A 23,262-nucleotide genomic window follows, 5' to 3' on the forward strand; every position below is an offset into this window, starting at 1 on the left:
TCAATCAGCACTTTGATTTCGCTCCCGTTTTTTCATGAGTTGAAGTAAATATCTAAGACTTCTTCTATGGACAGAAAAGATTTGTTTTCCTTGAATTTTGTTCATAAATGTATTAAAATCTTTGTTAGTGAGCATTTCACCTTTACCAACCTAATCCATACACCTGTTTGGTGTTGCCTATTAAGATGCCAATTAAACAGCATGAGTATTGCACAGATGGACCTTGGCCTGGTCCCAATTAAAGCCCCTAAAATGTGCATTTGATCTTGAAAAAGATGCTGTTGGCATGGTTACACACATCTGCAGTTGTGAGGCTAGATCGAAACATGTTTGGTCCACAATCCTGCAACCACCATATCAATTACACCCTCCTGAACCTGAGACATCTGTGGTATTGTGTTGTGTGATAATACAGCACATTATCATGGTCTTTACTGTGACCAATCCAAGACACGTGTGCAATAATTACACTGTTTAATCAGCATCTTTGATATAAAAAAAATCCAACCAGTTCGATGGATTATCTTGGCAAAGGTGACTAACAAATTTGTGAACCGAATTCAACAAAAATAAGCCTTTTGTGCATAGAAGAAATCTTAGATATTTTACTTCAATGCATATAAAATGTAAAGGTTTGTTGTGGATAACACGTCGGTCAGAATCTTTGTGTGGATAATCAGATGATTTGCATTTGTAAAAAGTTTAACTGCTGATTTTATACTTTTAAAAAAAATTGACATTGAGGATTAAGAATACAAACACTTCAAAAGAAAACTTTCAGACTGAGGCTGAAGATGGGAGAAAAGTCAAGAAAGTTTTTAATTTTGACCAAATACTGACAAGCAACTATAAAGAGCTGATTTCAACACTTTTCAGTGTAACATTGTAACAGTGCAACCATGACGCTGACACTATCCAAAGAGCTAATCATTCAATAGTCATTCAATGTGCAATTTGACACTACAGAGAGTATTTCAATGCTGTTTGCAATTTTATCCTAAAATTATAATACTCACATGGTAATTGTATCTGAAGCCTTTTTTGATTTGATGTAAAAATGAAAAATAAATGTCACCCGTGGAAGCTGCAGGGCTGTAAATAGACCATCCAGTCACCTAGCATGGACCATAACAAATCACTGGCCCACTGGACTGTCTGTCAAACTATCTTCATGCACTTGTCACGCGTGACCAGATTCTATGTATTAGCTCTGCTCAAGCTAGCACGCAGGTTGCATGTAAGCAAAATTCAGTAAGCTAGCTGCATGATAGTGGAGAAAGTACCAGGAACAACTGTTATTCACGAAAGAAGAAGTTTATTATGTCTGCCAAGGACGTAATAAAATCACTCATCACTCATCTTCAACCGCTTTTGCGGGTTCGGGTCGCAGGGGCAACAGCTCCAGCAGGGGACCCCAGACTTCCCTTTCCTGGGCCATATTGACAACCTCTGACTGGGGGATCCTGAGGTGTTCCCAGGCCAGTGTGAAGATATAATCTCTCCACCTAGTCCTGGGTGTTCCCTGGGGTCTCCTCCCAGATGGATGTGCCTGGAACACCTCCCTAGGGAGGCACCCAGGAGGCATTCTTACCAGATGCCGGAACCACTTCAGCTAGCTCTTTTCAATGTGAAGGAGCAGCGACTCTACTCTGAGCTCCCCACGGATGACTGAACCTCTCACCCTACCTTGAAGGGAGACACCAGCCACCCTCCTGAGCAAGGTTGGGTAGGATTACTTTGAAAGAATACATGTGGATTACATGTATGTACATACATACCTTTGAATTACTTGTAATCTGATTACTTTTGGATTACATTTCAAAGTAATCCTACCCAACCTTGCTCCTGAGGAAGCCCATTTCGGCCGCTTGTACCCGCGATCTAGTTCTTTCGGTCATGACCCAACACTCATGACCATAGGTGAGAGTAGGAACGAAAATTGACCAGTAGATCGAGTGCTTCACCTTTTGGGTCAGCTCCCTTTTCGTCACAACAATACGGCAGAGTGAATGCAATACCGCCCCTGCTGCGCCGACTCTCCGGCCAATCTCATGCTCCATCGTCCCCTCACTCGTGAACAAGACCCTGAGGTACTTGAACTCCTTCACTTGGGGCAAGGCCGTATTCCCTACCCGGAGTAGGCAATCCATCGGTTTCCTGCTGAGAACCATGGCCTCAGATTTAGAGTGCTGATCCTCATCCCAGCTGCTTCACACTCGGCTGTGAACCGATCCAGTGAGTGTTGGAGGTCACCGGCCGATGAAGCCAACAGGACCACATCATCTGCAAAAAGCAGTGATGAGACCCTGAGCCCACCAAACTGGAACCCCCCCTCCCCCCCGACTACACCTCGATATCCTGTCCATAAATATCACAAACAGGATTGGTGACAAGGCACAGCCCTGGGGGAGGCCAACCTCCACCGGAAACGAGTCTGACTTACTGCCTAGCACCCGAACACAGCTCTCACTTTGTGAGTACAGAGGTTGGATGGCCCTGAGAAGAGACCCCTCACTCCATACTCCCGCAGCACCTCCCACAGTATCTCCCGGGGTATCTGATCATACGCCTTCTTCAAGTCCACAAAACACATGTAGACTGCATGGTCATACTCCCAGGCCCCCTCCAGGATCCTTGTGAGAGTGAAGAGCTGGTCGGTTGTTCCATGACTAGGACAAAACCAGCATTGTTCCTCTTCAATCAGAGGTTCGACTATCGGCCGAACCCTTTTTTTCCAGTACTCTGGAGTAGACTTTACCAGGGAGGCTGAGTAGTGTGATGCCCATGTAGTTTTTTTTAAATATGGGGGATGATTTTAGGAGCGTATTATAAAAATAAAATCATCAGCATTTATTTATTTGTCTGAATGTTAGCAGGATTACGTCAAAACTACTGCACAGATTTTGATGAAATTTTCACCACAGATAGCTATTAGGGCATGGAAGACTCCATTAAGTTTTGGAGGTGATTCGGATTCTGGACTGGATCAAGATTTCACTTTATATAAGCTTTGAAGGATTACGAAAAAAAAAACTATTTTATGGATTCTCACCAAATTTGCACCACAGATAGATATTAGGGCATGGAAGACTCCACTGAATTTAGGAGGTGATCTGGATCCGGCTTGGTGGATTGGTCAGAACGCTCGGATTGCCCTTGTTGAGAAAGTTGCAATCAGAAAAAGGACAGATGCAGAAAGTTCAAAAACCAAACAACTGTGATGCTTTTCGCGAGTGGCGACAACGCACTTCCTCCGCGGTCAGCTGTGGCTGTCACTTTGGAAGGGCCTTGGGTCAACATTGGCTGGTGGCTTCAGCCTTCAGCTCTACAGTGCTCTTCCACCAGAATTTTAACTGGATGTAGTAGACTAGATCAACACCTTCTGAAAAAACTTAAAGCAATTAAACCAATGGGTTTCCCCATGATTTTCTTTTAAAGTCACCTAACTGAAGGTAACAGCGAGAACTCCCTTCAGCTTCTCCCTTATTTTCACTCGGGGTTGCCTCAGCAGATCTGAGGTGGATCTGCAGGTTGATTTGGCACAATGTTTACACCGGTTGCCCGGATTTACACATACAAATTCACATACAAAGAAAGACAAGGTTGGGTTTGAACCCACAGCATTTTGGATATGAGGCAAGAGAACTGTTGTAGTGCCACTACTGAAAACTCAGGTAGAATTTCCTCTCATTTGTCACTCAACTCATGCAGAGTTAAAATGACATCTTTAGAGAGTTAAAAAACATAAAGTTGATTCAACATCAATGTGATTAACTCCAAAATTTGCAACATTCGACATTCACCTTAATTTCCCTTGAAAAGCTGGATTTTAAGATTTTAAACACTCCAGTTTTTGTTACTGAGGTTTGTCTGAAGAAAGATGCAGAAAATAATATGGGGAGAGGGAGGCAGCAGAGGAGAGAGATTATCACTGTTCCACAAACTCAGAAGGGCATTTCCACAGTAAACCGCTTCTCTCTCCACCTTCCGACCCGTCTCCTCACTCAACTCCGTCTGGCTATTTATGGTAGAATGCCTCAAGATGCTCCATCACAGAGAGGAGCTTTGGAGGTTGAATTCATGACATCATAACTCCAACCAGTCTCCACAGTGGGACAGGAAGCTTCAAACAAACCTGGATTTAGTCAATAAAGCTCCAAGTGTCGACCCAGAGCTGTTTAATCACTGGTTGTAATGATGTGATCTGTCCTGAGATCGTAAATCTCACTCATTCCTTGAATATGTACCACAAAAGAGCAAACTTTTAGGTTTGGGGGTATTTCTACCCAAATTAGGGGAGTAATGAAGTAGGTACGCTGTGCTTGTACGTATGTGGTTTACTCCCACCCTTTAAAAGACTAACTGTTAAGACAATTTGCTACCAGTCTGATGTAAACGCATGAATTTGTTACAAGTAAACAGAAAAAAGGTCTAGAGTTTGTGTATTGCATTTGCATGTTCAGCGCTTGCATGGATTGGGAGTTGTGTTGGGTTACAGAAACCAGTGGATTAGATGCCTTTGTTAGCAAGAAAAGGTTTACTGACCTTGAGTTTGCAGGTGATGTTGTGATCTTTGAGAAATCACTGGATGCTTTGATTGCAGCACTTTAGAAGCTGAGTGAGAAATCAGAGTGTCTGGGCTTGTGATTGTTCTGGACCAAAACTAACATTGTGATTGTTCTGGACCAAAACACCTGGGAAGGCCTTCAATGACTTGATGATGATGAATACTTTATTGAGCAAGTTAAAAACATTTATACATTGCGCACATTCATCTTTGAAAATCCGTACATTACTCAAAGGGAGTAGAATGAAGTAAAACTTATATTTTCTACCCCCTTTCACATGTTTTATTTTCGACTACGCAGACAAGAATAAATAAAAAGTAGAGATATTCACCCATCTCGGCAGTGACGTTCATGTTTTTGGGTCCTCAGCCTTTGAGCGAGTTAGACGGCTGGGAAGAGCTTAACCCTCTGGGGTCCGAGGGTATTTTTTGGACAGTTCACTCGCCTGGCATAAATGTTTTATTATTGCTGTTAACAGCTCTCGCTGCATCCCACAATTAAGTTTTATGTCTCTTTTTTTTCAGGACAACCTGTGCTTTCAGAATATATATGTTTTTGTTGTGTAATAAAGGATTACAATCAGAAAAAAGAAAGGAAAAAATAAAGCGAAAAATAATTTTGCACACACATTCATTCAAAACACACAACAAACTATAATAAACAAATGTTTTGACACTTTATAAAGGTAATTTGAGGTCTTGTGTGAAAGACTCTACAACAAAAAGGTTCAAACAATCAACACAAATGCACATTTTGAACAATATATACAAAATGGTCTATGCGTTTTGTTATTTTGATATGGTAAACAGTGCTTTACACCGAGAAAGCAACAGAGTTATCCAGTAACATTCACATGCAAACTAGTGGAGCAATCCTGATAGTTACACACTCTTTGTTTGAGCATGTGAGATTGCCATCAGAGGCTCTCTGTCTGCTCCGTCTGCTTTCACTTTCACTGTGTGTAATGGCACAGGGCGCATTGGAATAGTATGTACTCATTGCAGCACCTAGGGGCTATTCAAATGGGCTAAAAGGTAACATATCACTCATGAAAACAATCTTTGGCTTTTCATGTGAGGTAAATCTGCCCTACGATTGGATTTTGGAAAACCATGTGACGGTGAACCAATTCCGATTGGACACTCACATTGCGCACATCATCACACAGCTTCTATGAGGAGTACAAAGATGGCCGATGGCTGGCTTGAAAGTCCACGGAGTTAACTTTTCAGCAAAAAAAGTTTCTATCTCATATCATTAAAAAGTTATTTATAACTTAGTAAAGCTTGGTGTTAGCTGTCGCATATGACGGCGTCGGCCCCAGAGGGTTAAGCAGTCATGAGGGACCTAATTGGGACATTGGGACCTAATGCTTCCTGTCTTAGTGAATGGGTGTGAGATTGGGTCAGTAACCACTGATCATAGGTGTCAACTAGACACCTTGGTACTTGATCTCTTTGAAGTCATTCCAGTGGTATCAAGGAAACTTTGTGTCAAAGCAATAGTTATTTAAATGGAGACTCAAATGAGTCATATCACTCTCATTGTGAAAGAACATCAGTTCTGATATTTTTGCCATGTGGTGCATTTTTCTGTGCATGATCCAGCTTGCCAAGCAACCCTTTTCACCTGGTTCCAGCAGATAGGTGGTTATTTTTGAGAGGTGGAAATGAATTGGTTGCCAAGTCAGCATCTAAGGTAGTTCCTAGTGGATGCAACAGTGCAGCACCAGTAAATACACCTAGACCAGAGCTAACCAAAGCCAACATTAGTAAGTAAGTAAAGTTTATTTAGCACCTTTCAAGATAAAATCACAAAGTGCTTTACAGGAATTTAAGAACACAGAAATAAAAAACAGAAACTAAAAGCAGCAACATTAGGGTGGAAAACACACAAACAACCCATCAGTAAGTAGTTTGTACATTTTTAAATTGACAGAATGCCTTCAAAGAACTGAAAGCCCACAGATTAAACAAAAAGTTTCTTTGCCTACAGAAGACAAATCATTTCCCATCAGTTGATCTGATCAACTGCTGTGAAGTCCTTTTGATCTGGTCAACCACTGGGAAAGGACATCCTAACGGTTGACCAGATCAAAAACACCCTCCAGGAAGGTGTACATGTGCCAGGATTTATATAAAAAAACAAAAACTGACTTTTAAAAACAGGATAGATTATTTCACAAAATACATTTGAAACTATATTACATTAATAAATGAAATGACCACCAATTCACGGCAGAAAGATATAAATAAAAGGAAGAACAGGCTCGTGACCCAGAACATACCATCTCATCTTTAATGACAACTGTTATGGTGATAGCAGTGGAACTGGTCCTCGTGTTTATTGACATCAAGACAGCTGATAAAAGCAGCAGGATGAATTCAGACGGGTTTACGACTAAATCTACTCACATTCAGCCAAATATCCTTTCACAGTGTTAATGGACAACAAACCTAAGCGTAATGCAAAAGAAACCAAAAAGTATTTTAAAGGAGCTACAGTGGAATGTGCAGCATTGGCCAATCCAGACAACTGAGCTTAAATGACTGACATGAGTTTGTTAGTTTTCCGATTACTTTTGCCCCTTCAAATAGGAAGGCTTTCAATTCTGCATCCTTCAGCGACCTTGCAAATAAATAATCTGAATTGAAAGTCTGCAGTCTACAGCTAAAACAGTTAAATCTGGCCTGGTTCACAGTCTGGGATAGTTTCCGGACATCCCTTAGTGAGGCGTAGCAGGTGGCAAGTCTGTCGACACACGGTACTCGTAAAACTGGTTTAAACGCCATATGGGTACAAACTGCCCAAGAGTTTGTGCACCTTCTAAAATCAGTTCTGTTTATAGCCTCTGCAAAGTCTGGAATGTTGATTTTGTTGTTTTTGTTTCTCCATGTCTGGGAACGTTCTTCAGCATAAATCCCTCCTGAAATGGGCATATATCTGGAATATATTTATTTTTTTTAAAATCTAAATGTTCAATATGGTACCGAATAGGAACCAATTCAAAACACATACTGGAACATGTGAGGAAAGAATGAGGGCAACTTTACATTATAGACATATATTAGCCCACTCTGGCACACACAAGGTATCCGTGACACCCCCCAAAAGGCTCCAAAACGTTGCATGTTTGACACACGGAGTCCAATGCAGGCTCTAAGCCCTGTTGGCACCAAGGCTGTCCTCTGATTGATGAACTCATCCCATCTCCTCGCAGTGTTGTTAGTCATTGAAATCACCTGTTGGGGGCAGAGAAAACCTGCAGCCTCTTTGCCCTTTCTGAAACCTTTTTGGACATCATTGGCTACATTTACATGCCGTTAATATTCGGGATAAGGTCAATATTCCAGTTTCTGAATCATTTAGAATAACCCGTTTACATGCTTAAGCAGACAGAGTTACTCCTGTATACATGGTCATTGGTATCATTTGGAATATCCCCATCTAAACAGCGACGCATGTCTTCCACCGGTGCTTCATTTAGTCTGGCATTTGTGCAAATCCTGCTTTGCGTAACTTTTTGGCCACCTTCTTGTAAATGTCGCTATCTCGGTACTTTCTACCGTCAATAAAAGACATTATATTCATGTCTTTCACGATACTAATGAAGTACAGTGGTCCCTCATTTACTGCGGGAGTTATGTTCTAAAAATAACCCGCAATAGGCGAAATCCATGAAGTAGTCAGCATTAGTTTTTACAATTATTATAACCCCTCACTACACACTTTATACACTTTTTACATTTTCTCACTTTTCTCTCCTGTGTAAACACTCTTTCTTCTGGGCGAGAAGATTCTAAACAGACACACGCAGAACACAATGCGTGTGCTCTCCCTTTGCTCACTGCCTCCGGGGGTACGGATGCGGGACCCGCAAAGAATCCAATTCATGGCCACGGAGCTCTGCGGTTGCGGTTGGCCGAGACCATGCAGCGGCGCTGCAGATTTTTCCGTAAGAAGTCTATCCTTGCGGGCTGCCGGAGCGCTACGCATCAAAACAGAGAGCGTAGTCTCTGGACCTGTTGCCAGAGTTGGCGCAACTCCGCACAGCAGAGAGGGGGCTGGTGTGAGTGGCCCGCTGCGGCATTTACCAAGGCTGCAGACTCAGTAAGTGCATCAGAGGCAGTGAGAGCAATCGCGGTGATGCCGACCGGTGCCGCGACCAGCCCGCCTGATAAGGACGCAGAACACAATGCGCTGTTTACCTCTGCTTCTGTGGTGTCCGGTGGGTTGTGCACGCCGCATACAAGTAGTTGCCGTACTCAAAAGACCAAGATTCCTTGTGGATAGGACATGCGCAGAACACAAAATAATGTTCCTTTCTATGGGGATATCCCAATGCGGATTTATATGACCTGATATTCGGGTTAGAAAAGGAGTAACCCAGGGGTCATATTCGGGTTTTTAAAAAACGGAATATGAGCATATTCGGGTTTTTGCGGGTATTTACATGGCCGTGCGCAACCGAGTTATTGCTAATATTCCAGTTTTGAAAGGGTTATTGGCTGCATGTAAACGTAGCCACAGTCCTTGCATGAAGTGGATGAGTCTATGACTCACCTCTAGACAGAATGCCAGTCCATCGCAGGTTACTTTTTCAGCCAAGGCCAGTACCTGCTGACAGCTGGTTGGACTGGGACAATACAGATTAAAAGTAGTCTGATTAGAAATCAGTCAGGTCAACATATTTATTGCCCATATCTTCTTCTTCTGATCTTCTTATGGCCTCGGACAGTGGACTCATCTCTGTGCTTGTTCTGTTAGACCTCAGGGCTGCTTTTGATACTGTTGACCATAAAATTTTATTACAGAGATTAGAGCATGCCATAGGTATTAAAGGCACTGCGCTGCGGTGGTTTGAATCATATTTGTCTAATAGATTACAATTTGTTCATGTAAATGGGGAATCTTCTTCACAGACTAAAGTTAATTATGGAGTTCCACAAGGTTCTGTGCTAGGACCAATTTTATTCACTTTATACATGCTTCCCTTAGGCAGTATTATTAGACGGTATTGCTTAAATTTTCATTGTTACGCAGATGATACCCAGCTTTATCTATCCATGAAGCCAGAGGACACACACCAATTAGCTAAACTGCAGGATTGTCTTACAGACATAAAGACATGGATGACCTCTAATTTCCTGCTTTTAAACTCAGATAAAACTGAAGTTATTGTACTTGGCCCCACAAATCTTAGAAACATGGTGTCTAACCAGATCCTTACTCTGGATGGCATTACCCTGACCTCTAGTAATACTGTGAGAAATCTTGGAGTCATTTTTGATCAGGATATGTCATTCAAAGCGCATATTAAACAAATATGTAGGACTGCTTTTTTGCATTTACGCAATATCTCTAAAATCAGAAAGGTCTTGTCTCAGAGTGATGCTGAGAAACTAATTCATGCATTTATTTCCTCTAGGCTGGACTATTGTAATTCATTATTATCAGGTTGTCCTAAAAGTTCCCTAAAAAGCCTTCAGTTAATTCAAAATGCTGCAGCTAGAGTACTGACGGGGACTAGAAGGAGAGAGCATATCTCACCCATATTGGCCTCTCTTCATTGGCTTCCTGTTAATTCTAGAATAGAATTTAAAATTCTTCTTCTTACTTATAAGGTTTTGAATAATCAGGTCCCATCTTATCTTAGGGACCTCGTAGTACCATATCACCCCAATAGAGTGCTTCGCTCTCAGACTGCAGGCTTACTTGTAGTTCCTAGGGTTTGTAAGAGTAGAATGGGAGGCAGAGCCTTCAGCTTTCAGGCTCCTCTCCTGTGGAACCAGCTCCCAATTCAGATCAGGGAGACAGACACCCTCTCTACTTTTAAGATTAGGCTTAAAACTTTCCTTTTTGCTAAAGCTTATAGTTAGGGCTGGATCAGGTGACCCTGAACCATCCCTTAGTTATGCTGCTATAGACGTAGACTGCTGGGGGGTTCCCATGATGCACTGTTTCTTTCTCTTTTTGCTCTGTATGCACCACTCTGCATTTAATCATTAGTGATCGATCTCTGCTCCCCTCCACAGCATGTCTTTTTCCTGGTTCTCTCCCTCAGCCCCAACCAGTCCCAGCAGAAGACTGCCCCTCCCTGAGCCTGGTTCTGCTGGAGGTTTCTTCCTGTTAAAAGGGAGTTTTTCCTTCCCACTGTAGCCAAGTGCTTGCTCACAGGGGGTCGTTTTGACCGTTGGGGTTTTACATAATTATTGTATGGCCTTGCCTTACAATATAAGGCGCCTTGGGGCAACTGTTTGTTGTGATTTGGCGCTATATAAAAAAATTGGATTGATTGATTGATATCCAACCCCAAACCAGGTAACTCAATGGGATCTTTGACAGACAATAATACATGATTTTGTATGGCCTTGACCAGTTCTGTCCAAAACTGAATTACTTGACAAACACATAACCCTCACACTATGTTTAATTCAGACTGGTCCCCAACTGTTTCAGTTAAACAGCTATGATCTGGAGTTGGACCTGTCAAAGTCACACAAGGTCAAAAAATCGTGTGACCAAAAGAAAAGTGGTGTATGACTTCATGTTGGTATTTAATAGTGGCCATAACCATCCTAAATATCACCTATTAAAAAATAGTTGGCTAAAATGTTTACCTTGACTTTTAACCCACTTTTTCAAACTCAGTTAACTTTGTCCTTGCCTGACCCTCATTCATTCCAACAATTTGGTACAAATCCAATCAAATGCCTTCGAGGTATTTTGTGTGGACACAGACACACATGACCCCCCCCCCCCCCAAAAAAAAACCCTCCTGTAAATGCTAACAATGCATTCGAGTGTAACTTTGCCCCACACAAAACACCCGTATGACCAACCTGTGTTTGACCGTACATGGATTTAATGTAGAACTTCTGTCCATTACTAAAATGTGCTTTATTGTGAGAGTTGATCTGACTCTATTCCACATAGGTGATATTAACCCATCGTGTGCAGCATGTAACTCTACACTACTAACGTGTGCCGAAGTAGCAGAGGAAATTTTCATTGAGGCTGTTATGTGACCATGTTTGGTAAAGCTCCTCAGGCAGGCGCTGACCAAGCCCCTTGACCGGCTGGTGCGCGCGCACACACACACACACGCACATGCAGAGATGGTTTCAATCACACACCTACTGTGGCTCAGATAACACACAACCCTGCCTTCTTTCTTTCTCTTCTGTAATATGTAGATGTCGACGACATGACGAGCGAAGTTCTTCCACATCTCACCATGTCATTTAGGTCCTCCAGACTTTTTTTTTTTTTTTGAGTAAATGTTTCGGTGGAGTGTGAGCATGGCTTAAACCTTTCAGCTTCAGGGGGGACTCAGCCCCCCAGACCCCCAGACCCCCACCTTTTAAATACATAGAATTTTTTGCCTTTCAGCTTCTGGGGGAGCTCCCCCCCCAATTACAGCTCTTTTAACCTCCTACCACTTTAAGCACATTGCAATGTAGATCAAATCAAATCAAATCAATTTCATTTATATAGCGCCAAATCACAACAAACAGTTGCCCCAAGGCGCTTCATATTGTAAGGCAAAGCCATACAATAATTACGGAAAAACCCCAACTGTCAAAACGACCCCCTGTGAGCAAGCACTTGGCGACAGTGGGAATGAAAAACTCCCTTTTAACAGGAAGAAACCTCCAGCAGAACCAGGCTCAGGGAGGGGCAGTCTTCTGCTGGGACTGGTTGGGGCTGAGGGAGAGAACCAGGAAAAAGACATGCTGTGGAGGGGAGCAGAGATCAGTCACTAATGATTAAATGCAGAGTGGTACATACAGAGCAAAAAGAGAAAGAAACACTCAGTGCATCATGGGAACCCCCCAGCAGTCTAAGTCTATAGCAGCATAACTAAGGGATGGTTCAGGGTCACCTGATCCAGCCCTAACTATAAGCTTTAGCAAAAAGGTTTTTTTTTTAGCAGAAAGTTTTAAGCCTAATCTTAAAAGTAGAGAGGGTGTCTGTCTCCCTGATCCGAATTGGGAGCTGGTTCCAGAGGAGAGGAGCCTGAAAGCTGAAGGCTCTGCCTCCCATTCTACTCTTACAAACCCTAGGAACTACAAGTAAGCCTGCAGTCTGAGAGCGAAGCGCTCTATTGGGGTGATATGGTACTATGAGGTCCCTAAGATAAGATTGGACCTGATTATTCAAAACCTTATAAGTAAGAAGAAGAATTTTAAATTCTATTCTAGAATTAACAGGAAGCCAATGAAGAGAGGCCAATATGGGTGAGATATGCTCTCTCCTTCTAGTCCCTGTCAGTACTCTAGCTGCAGCATTTTGAATTAACTGAAGGCTTTTCAGGGAACTTTTAGGACAACCTGATAATAATGAATTACAATAGACCAGTCTAGAGGAAATAAATGCATGAATTAGGTTTTCAGCATCACTCTGAGACAAGACCTTTCTAATTTTAGAGATATTGCGCAAATGCAAAAAAGCAGTCCTACATATTTGTTTAATATGCGCATTGAATGACATATCCTGATCAAAAATGACTCCAAGATTTCACACAGTATTACTAGAGGTCAGGGTAATGCCATCCAGAGTAAGGATCTGGTTAGACACGTTTCTAAGATTTGTGGGGCCAAGTACAATAACTTCAGTTTTATTGAGTTTAAAAGCAGGAAATTAGAGGTCATCCATGTCTTTATGTCTGTAAGACAATCCTGCAGTTTAGTTCATTGGTGTGTGTCCTCTGGCTTCATGGATAGATAAAGCTGAGTATCATCTGCGTAACAATGAAAATTTAAGCAATGCTGTCTAATAATACTGCCTAAGGGAAGCATGTATAAAGTGAATAAAATTGGTCCTAGCACAGAACCTTGTGGAACTCCATAATTAACCTTAGTCTGTGAAGAAGATTCCCCATTTACATGAACAGATTTATAGATAGATGTAAATTAATATTCAAAGTTTTCAGCTAGTTGACAGTAGGTCTGTACAATATGGACAAATTATCATATCACAATATTGTCATATCAATATGATACACGATATGACTATAATTTCATACAAAGTGCAGCAACAGTGAAACTTAAACATTCTTAAACAAAACCTTAATAATACCACACTCATTTTGCACTCATCATAAGGTTAGGATACAGTGCCCTCCAAAAGTATTGGAACACTTGGTATTTCACACAATATATGTTTGATGTCACTGACATTAATGAGCGAAGCTCTTCACCATCTGTGTATATATCATCAAACAACAATTTAAAATTGAATAATTGTTGTAGAACCTACCATCGGTTTGTGGCTTCGTCTACCATGGGCAGAGGTTTTTTTGTGCCACTTCTGGTTTGCGGCTTTTTACGACAATGCTGTCAGGTTTGCGGCTTTTTCCCCATGGGCAGATATTTTTGTGCCATTTTCGGTTTGTGCCTTTGTCTACCATAAGAACAAGCTTCGTGCCGCTGCGCTTCGCTAGTATAATATCTGTTTCTTTCATTTCTGTAATATCTCAGCCTGTACCTCACATTTCCTTTTTTTACTGAGTATCCCTGTTAGTTTCCTTCCGCCATTACACACATACACACACTTTGAAAAGAGAACATGGAGGCGGAAGCCTTCAGCTGCCACTCTGGTGCCTTGTACCAGTAGCTGGTCTTGGCTTCCCTGGGCAGAAATGTCATATTACCCGTCCAGAGTTGACTAATGACTAGAAAAGTTCAGTGTGCTGCTGTCTGGATGGATTACCAACACAGCACTACACTGTATACAGCATGCTGACATCATTGTTATGAAACCCAAGATGTAAAACTGATGAATTGGTGCAACACGAGCACAGAAACAAGGGTTGCTATAACAAAAAACTGTGAAGTAAAAAAAGAAAAGAAAAAAAAAAGTCCATCAGTATTTTTTTCTCGTCTTCAATTTTATTGAAGAAAACATTCAAGTAAGTCTCAGCTTTCAGCCCTACAATTATATGATTGTTAGCAGTGGTCATTATAGACATCAATCTGAATCACATGGTAACGCACAGACAGCGAGCCTGCGGGCGCGTGTAGTGCTTCACATTAAAATCGCCAGGAAAATAACAAATCATACAATAAACCGCAATGCATTAAGACACAGTCAACAAAAAGGGATGAAAAATAAATTACATCTGTAAATTAATTAAATGAATCAAATGGTAAGTCATTCATATAAATTAACCATGACTTTGCATGCATTTTTTTAACTGATTTACACAAATTTACCATAATCACTGTTTACACTGTCAACATTTTCAGCTTTGCCACACAGACAGACATTCAAAATATTCTCATTTCACTGTGCATCAAATATATTAAATTCACAAGAAAATGAAACATCCCAGAAAAATATAAATGGTGCAAAAATAACAACATTGAGCGACTTGTAACAGTCTATAGATGATACGTGACCTTGAGAAGACCAGCAGAATACAGTGAATAAGTGCTGGGACAGAAGACCTTCAGAACTGATCAGTAGGGGTGTTTCAATTTACTGATATGAACTGAAAATCTGTTTTAAAGTACTAGATACAACTACACTGATACATGGAGCCCTGACTCAATTTAAATGCAATATGTCCTAGTCCACAGATCGACGTTAGTGGTATACAGACTTTGAATTAACAGCGTTTCATTGCTACTTCTGTGTCTGCAAACTCTCATAAAAAAAGTTGAAGGGTTGGTGCAAGGCTCTCACAAGTCTCACAGGAATGTTTACTTTGCCTACGAAATAATAATAATAAAAAAAACATGCCACTACAGCTTGGTAAGTGGTATTATGGATAAATCTACACTTCTGAACTTTACATTCGATTCATGACTTTAACAACACCATACTGCTTCAGAACAGGAAAGCTATATATGCTATGTTATCCAAAGCTGGCTTCTTCTTCTGGGCCATCTTCTATGCTATGGTTTCTGCTACTGTATGTAGTGCTGACCCCAGTGGTGAACAAAAGGTGAGCAGAGGCAGCATCAATGTGCTGCACCACAGTAGCAAAAACTTGAAGAAAATCAATTTTTTCATGAAATATGTTTTGAAATATACCGTAAGCAATGCCACTTGTCTTAGTCTAATTTATCATCGAAGATGAATGTCTACAATAAACAAAGAACTGTATCTGATTGCAACATATCATGCCAAACCGAATTGCTTCAAATCAAATAATTCTATAGTAAAATGTATGGTTGCTGATTCATATTTTAGCCCATACATCGAGATACATGTCACATTATTTAAAGGGAGAGATGCACACCCCTATGAACAGCTCAATCCACATGAAACCATAAAAATGACTGATTGATTTAGACCTTTTAAAAAGCAGCCATGTCACGTAAATCATTCAGTTTATTCTGTCAGTTTCCAAAAAGCCAACACGTGTGATGGACAATGAGATTTTCGGATGTTGAAATGTGTTCTGTAGAAAACCCCTGATGAATACAAAAACTCTCAGCTCAGTAGTGGTTTTCAGTTCAGGAACAATCGGGCAAAATGTGTGTGTGGATTTTTCATGAACAAGGTGTGTAACAGAACAGCCTCACTTCACAGTCAACAACATAAATAAAGGTGACTTTAATGCAGCAGGCGAATTAATGTTACTGGTAAGCAACTTCTTATACTGTAGTCAAATGATTAGTTTCTTGATTAAAAGATAATACAGCTTTATTCTACAAATATACACAACTCTGAGTCTCACAGGTCAGGAAAAAAAAATCTGATGTCCCTGCTGTGGTGTAGAGCTAAAGTGAAGAAAACATTTCATTGTCGACACCTTGGGTACATTAAGCTCATCTTAATGCCACTAAATTTCATCAACTTTCATAGACACATGGCCCTGTATTCACCAGAGCAGGAGGGGATAAAATCCACGACAAATGCTGCTCCCCAAGAGGGCTCGGCTTCAGACTCTAATACTTGGCCGGATTAATCATTGTGCAGGCAGATTATAAAAATATATACAAACGGAGTAAATGCGTGAAACACAGAGGAGGTGAGAGAGAAAAAGTATTAGTCACTTGGTTTGATATTATATAAAAATCATGCTAATACAAATGCGACTGTGCCCACTGTTTGTGTGAAGGAACAACTGTAGCCCGTCCTGTGTGGTGACAGACAGAAGTACAGACAATCACTGGGTTATTGCTCCACAGGGTGTGTGCTGTATACTTCCACAGTGTAAACATGCAAACCTTCTCAGAAGACCTTAACCGTCACCCGACCATAGACAGAAACAAAGGTTTCGGCAGAATGCAAATGGGAATAAACAACATGCTAGCAGAGTATAAACTTTGCAGGTCGTCATTGACAGGATCCATTTGTCTATCATTAAAACAGCTGTATTGATCACTACGTTTTCATCTGCCAATAGCAGATTATAGATGAAAAACAATTACTGAATTCACTTGATTAAAAAAAGTAGTATTTCCAGCTGGCATAGAGAATGTGGTTACATACCATTGTGATTCAGCCCCACGCAGACGCTGTCTGCACAGCAGTCGTATGAGTGTATGCAGAGGCATGCAGAAAGGAATCGGAATTCTAAATGCATGCATTCAATATACTTAGCTAAAACAATAATTTTGGAAAGCGAGCCAGGTTGATGCAAGGAGTAATTAGATGCTGCTCAGCTGTATCGATTATTCACTAAGACATGACAGAAATATGTCAATCTTGGCATGCACAGTAACCGTGAATTAGAATTTACATAAACAAAAACAATGTGTCAAATTCTGCAGTCATAGAACCTCGTCTGGAAGTGTCACTTTTTGTAAAATGCAATACATCCACCTGAACTTGATTATTAGAGAAGTCTAAAAAATGTCCCATTACTACTATGACTGACTTTCTACACCAAATGCAGTGACTTCAATCATACAAAGTCACTGTATTTGGTAACAAATACACATGTACATATGCAGACACAAAGACCTTTCTCTGCAACTTTCTTTACTGTCAATTAGGTTCTCATAGTCACTAAGAACAGAAGAGATAATTTGGGCCATAATAGCCTCTAGGGGTGTCTCTCTAAAAAGACACTGAAAACAGTTTTGTGAGAAGAACTGTGTGCAGTTCCATAGACGGGGGCCTGGACCAGCGAGATCACAAACAGGCTACACAATTATTCTGTACAGTGCAAAGCAGACCCCCCCCCCCCAGTCTACCAAGTTATGACAAAGTTCCTGACAAAACTTTTTAATAATGTCGGGAGAGGTAGAATTAGGGATGGAAACTGAAAGCAGATTCCAGGTGAGAACTGAACCCAAATTTTTCCAATCCATTAGACTCTTATACCTCACATGTAATCAATTCTTATCAATTTCGACAAAAGTCACAGGTTAGGACGTCACATCTGACATCACGAGGTCAACCTCTGTTTCAAGCAACAAGAAAAACAGCCGCATTGATGCTGTAGTTTCGTGATGAAGATTGAGACTTTAGTTATCGATTCTGCTTATCGGTTTGATTCTTTATTGATTTCTGATCAATTCTTTTTTTCCCCTGTAGAAAAATGTAGGCCTTTGCAGGTTTTCAGCATCAATGCAGTTGTTTTCCTTTTTGCTAGACCCATGACTGATGCATCTGAAATCATAACACAAGTTTCTGTAACATGGAAATCCTGACATCGCTATGACGCATTGATAACACCTGATGCATACAATTGTGATGGAATAGAAAATTTGGAACTGCCTCTCAACTGGAACCAATTCCTGATTCAAATCCTGACTGAAAACCTGTGCAGACCTACGTTTTGCTACATAAGAAATTGACAGGAATCGATAACAGAATCAATAAAGGACTGGATCAATAAGCAGAACCAATGATGGCTTTGATAGGAAAAATTCTTACTAATTCACATCTCTGGGTAGAATAGACCATGAGGACATGCTGGAAAGTGGAACCCCCTCTCCAGTGAGGCATATGATTGTGATGAATGTCATGTGAAAAAGCCATAGCACTGTAACCTGTCAAAGAATTGATGCAGTGTAACAAATGGGGAGAAAATGGCAATAACAAGAGCTGCAGACAGGTGGCCAGTTGTGCAAGTTGGAAATAAAGAACATTTGGGTTTGTCACAACAACTGAAAAGGCAACGTTATCCAATGAGAAGCAAATATGTTGTAGGTGTGACTGGCTTGCCAATCCATAATCCATGAGTCTCTGCATGCTTAGGCTGTCATATATTGTATCGTGTATATATAGTTAGTTAATTATTGTTCAGATTACAAGGAGGATGAAGGGGTAAGGCTGGTGATACAGGCAAGCGCCACTTGTTACAAGGAGGCCACAGCAGGTGATACCATATAAGAGGCATTATGGTGTCTTTCTGGCTGTCTTTTTGTTAGGACTGGTGGGTTTATTACATGAGCCCTATAGATTCCAAAACATGGCAAGAGTCTGGTGAGAGTTGTTTACTCTGAAGACAAAGGATGGGAGTTTGTCTCTACAAGGGTATGTAACAGACAACAAATGAGGCCTCCAGTAGTTCAGGAGTAATACGAGATGGTCAAATTTCTGAAGCTACTATGCTCTTATCAACTGTGATCTACTTCTTTCATAATTATTGCTTTCCTGTCTTTCACAGGCACTTGAGATGATTGGGCTTTGGTAGAAGTTGAGAGTGAGGGGGAGACAGATGAGGTGAAAGGAAAAACTATTAGTAATAATGACGACGTCAAGTGACGGAGATGAACGTGTGCTTGAGAGTGCTATTTTGTTATCTGCAACAAAGAGCTGTCACCCAGCAGCATTGTATCTGTCAGTAAAAACAGACAGCTGAGGCTGGTGCTCCAGTATGTAACAGAGCAGACTTCTTGTTTCATGTCAGAGTTAGAACCTGAGGACTTTTAGCCTTGTCCACTGGCCAAGGAGATCTCAGGGTTGAGATACAGGACTTCGAGGATGTGAGGTTGAAGGGACACAAAGACCGCAGCAGCAGAGGCTGAGAGGTTCCAAAATGTCCAGCCCCTCTCTGTGAATGTGACTGTGCTGACGCATCCTTTGTCCCCTTGTTCCTGTGATCCATATTTCAGTCTGAGTGGTTGTTGATGTGCTTCTTCTTGTTTGTGGATGACGGTGCCTCTGCTCCTTCCTTAACCTGGTGTACTTTAGTCACAGTCAACACCTTGTAGCAGCCACGGGTGATCTTATACATCCAGATTGTGTTCAAGATATCCAGGGCAACACAGGAGGTGATCCAGGCCACTTGGGCACCAAAGCCAAGGCGCTCAAATTCTGGAGTGCCAAAGGTGGCAAAAACGCTGACCCAGTAAGATGGCATAATTGCAATACGCACTAGGAAGAACACCACTGCCATGGCAACACCATTTAACACCACCATCCGGTTTGAGCGAGGGTACTTTAATGCCTCAAAGAACCACCTGTGAGGAAAAGGTGATTAAGAAATGGCAAGCAACAATGGCTGACAACTGTATATTTTGCACACAAATACAAGGCTATAAACCGATAAATGGCAAACGTATTATGTTTCAGATGTGGGGCAAACTCACCAGTAAGTCACTCTCGAGTCTTGGCACTTCAAGTCACATTTCAAGTCCCAAATCATGACAGATAAACTAAATTTGGACTTGCAGTGCCAAGACCTGATAGAGATTTTGTCCCACCTCTGGTAGATGAATACAGAATTTACCTTTGGTTCACGAATGGTGTGGATAACTCTGAAATGAGACGAAAGTTGGCAAAATATGGAAGCACACCGCGTGTCTGCAACAGTCAAATAAACAATCAATTATAAATACACACAAGTTAATATAGGCGGCATGGATCACGGTGTTCAAAATCATGAGTAAATGATTGCTTTACTGTGAAAGCAGTATGCAGTTAGGTACTGAAGCATTACAGACTCACCAGCACATATCCATATGCATAGAGCGCCGCCAAGTGGTGCCAGACAAAGAAGCTGTCTCCCACTGTGCTCCAGTTACATGCTAGCAGCAGAAGATCTAAATGAGGATAAAAATCAGAGGCGTGTCAGAAAACAGGTGAAACTGGAAATCTTTTTCAGTAAAATATTACCAGGTATGCACACAACTGCAATACAGAGCTAAACAGCAGCTGTGAAATAAACTGAGGACAAAATTGGAGAGAATACTGTAACGCACTTTAAATAACATAACATGCCTTCATGTTTTTAGCCACAGTTTGCTAATTTTTAACCTAAAGGAAAATTTCACCTATTTAACAACCTTAGCCCAATTAGGACTTTTGGGGTCCACTGGATCCCATGGCAATTGCTTTCCCGATATTGTGCTCACTAAAGTCCTGAACAGGGTTAAAGTCATTAAAATATCGTTAGTAATCAAGTCTTGCTTTGGCAACTGTCTTATTGAAGAATTCCTGTAAAAAAAAAAAAAAAATCAGTGAAGGAAATGTGTAAGAACAGGTACATACCACTAAAGTAATGTTTTTCCAAACCTAAAAATTGTGTAGTGTTGTAATTAACACGTGTGCATTTTATGATTACTTACAACATGTACAATGCCTTGAAAAATATGTTCAGCCCCTTGGTATTTCACACATTTTAATTTATTTATGCCATTTCAAAAAGTAAATCACGCTTCTCAATATAAAAATGTCAAATTATCTTTCTTAAACTCAAACTCAGAGCAAATCTCTACGACTTGATATAAATTAATTAAAAATATAAAAGCCAAGATAAGTACAGACAACATGAGGTTGCATAAGTAATGTGCCACCTTTGGTATAATATTACCTGTAAATAATAATAATAATAATAAGTTTTATTGCCAGTTTTCTTCAGACAAGTCAGGGGATGGAAACATGAATTTTCCAAGTCACTGAATATGTCTTGGAATTTATTTACATCAGTTATGAAGAAATACAAACAGTATGGCACTCTATGGTAAATCTGCATGGAGTAGACAGTTCTCAAAAACTGAGTGACTATGCAAGAAGGAAAAGAGTGAGGAAAGCCACCAAGACACCCAGAAGAAGTTATAGGCTTCTGTGTCTGTGACTGGAGAAATTGTGCATAGTGCATGTTTTGCATTTTGTATCTTAAATTCTGACAAGACTAATGATTATTATTAGTTTGGCAAGACACAAACACAAGTTTGGTCAGATGCCAGTAACACTGGATACATGTGCTCTTCTTCACAGTAATAAAGCAAAAAATCTTGGGGTGATCCTTGATCCCACACTGTCCTTTCACCTATACATTACAGAAATTACAAACAATGCTTTCTTTCATCTCTGTAATATTGCGAAGACTTGACCTATTCTGTCGATTCCTCACTGTTCTCCTTGCACAGTCACTCAGAGAACTGTTTACTCCATACAGATTTACCATAGAGTGCCATACTGTTTGTATTTCTTCATAAGTGATGTAAATAAAGTTCAAGACATATTCAGTGACTTGGAAATGTTCATGTATCCATCCCCTCACTGGCAATTAAACTGATTATTTACAGGTATTATACCAAAGGGGCTGATTACTTATGCAACCTATCATCTATAGAGATTTGCTTTGGTCAGGGCGATATAATGCAGTAGAAGAGCTTTGTGGTTCCTTCTGTCAATCGACACTCTTCAAGTGTAGAAAACCGTCCATTGCTCAGATGTTGGAGAGGTGAGAATGCTATAGATGCTGGTGTTGCAGACCGAATGGTCCCCCTAAAAATTGCTCCCCCTTGATGAAGTGTTTCACGGATTAATGCCTCATTTCTGCTTAAAACTACACTCCAGTCATCATCTATCTCAGCGACATATATCTGAAATTTTTGTACAACAATCATTTCCACATAAATTCAGCATTATTTCATCATAAAAGGTGGCAGAAGCGATCAGAGCGCCGCGGCTAAACGAGCTGCTAGTTGATGTGTTCACTGCACATCTGACATTTCAAAGTGTCACGAAATTTCACCTCGTTTCTGCTTAAAACTGACTTTAGAATGATTTAAGAGGTTTTACCTTTATCATCTGATGGTGATATGATCACCATCAAATGATCATATCACCCCATTCATATCACCCCATTATGGGATGATAAGATCCCCATGGGCTCTTAGCATCCCATTAGTCCATTTGATTTCTTTTGGTGGACTCTGTCTCAGACGTGCTGCTGTGGTCCAAAATGACGCATGTGCAGATCCAAAAGGTGGACCAATTTTTAGGGGCAGACCGTTTGGTCTGCTACACCAAGATGCACTAATCATATGAACTGGATGTACCTTCACTGGACAGAGAGAAGCAGGGAGATTGTCAAGGTATGAGGCCTTCTATGCACATATGGATGACTCCGGGGGATTATATGAACATTTGAGGGATGTTCTAACAGAACTGTCAACTGACTATATGGTGATCCCAACAGTAATATTTACTGCTTGACTGCTTGGACAATAATACAATAACATGCTTTTGGAGGGCGGTATGCATTTTCAGAGGCCCGACGTTCACGCCCAGTCACCCAAAATGACTGATATTCGCCCGAGTTAGATGAGGAGAAAATCATCCGGAATATCCATAACACACTTCTCGCCTTTTTATGTTTTCCTCTGCGGACAGTTCTTGGGCTGTGCGCGCTATGACGTTATTTGTTTACGCATAGCGGGCGGGTATAGCCAGATAGCGTCGACGTAAATCTACGATACCGGCCTAGCAACACCTCGGTAAAGTGATAATAATTTGTTAATACCACCCTTGGACTTGTTAAGTAATTGGACAC

The 23,262-nt window shown here is 40.9% G+C and overlaps 1 protein-coding gene across 2 annotated transcripts in view; it reads right to left on the reverse strand.

The window, feature by feature from the left end:
* LOC117528403 (TLC domain-containing protein 4-B-like) overlaps positions 1–23,262 on the reverse strand; it is a 124,087-nt gene that overhangs the window by 46,337 nt on the left and 54,488 nt on the right. The window contains exons 5-7 of one of the 2 annotated variants that reach the window (XM_034191033.1): positions 20,427–20,521; positions 20,209–20,282; positions 15,480–19,939 (exon numbers count right to left, since the gene is read on the reverse strand). In XM_034191033.1, coding sequence (XP_034046924.1) covers positions 19,588–19,939; positions 20,209–20,282; positions 20,427–20,521 — 521 coding nt within the window. In that variant the 3' untranslated portion in view covers positions 15,480–19,587. Of the gene's footprint in view, positions 1–15,479; positions 19,940–20,208; positions 20,283–20,426; positions 20,522–23,262 lie in introns of those variants that run through there. The other variant, XM_034191031.1, reaches the window with a different exon arrangement.

This window comes from Thalassophryne amazonica, chromosome 16 (assembly GCF_902500255.1).
Source record: "Thalassophryne amazonica chromosome 16, fThaAma1.1, whole genome shotgun sequence".
NCBI classification, from domain to species: Eukaryota; Metazoa; Chordata; class Actinopteri; order Batrachoidiformes; family Batrachoididae; genus Thalassophryne; species Thalassophryne amazonica.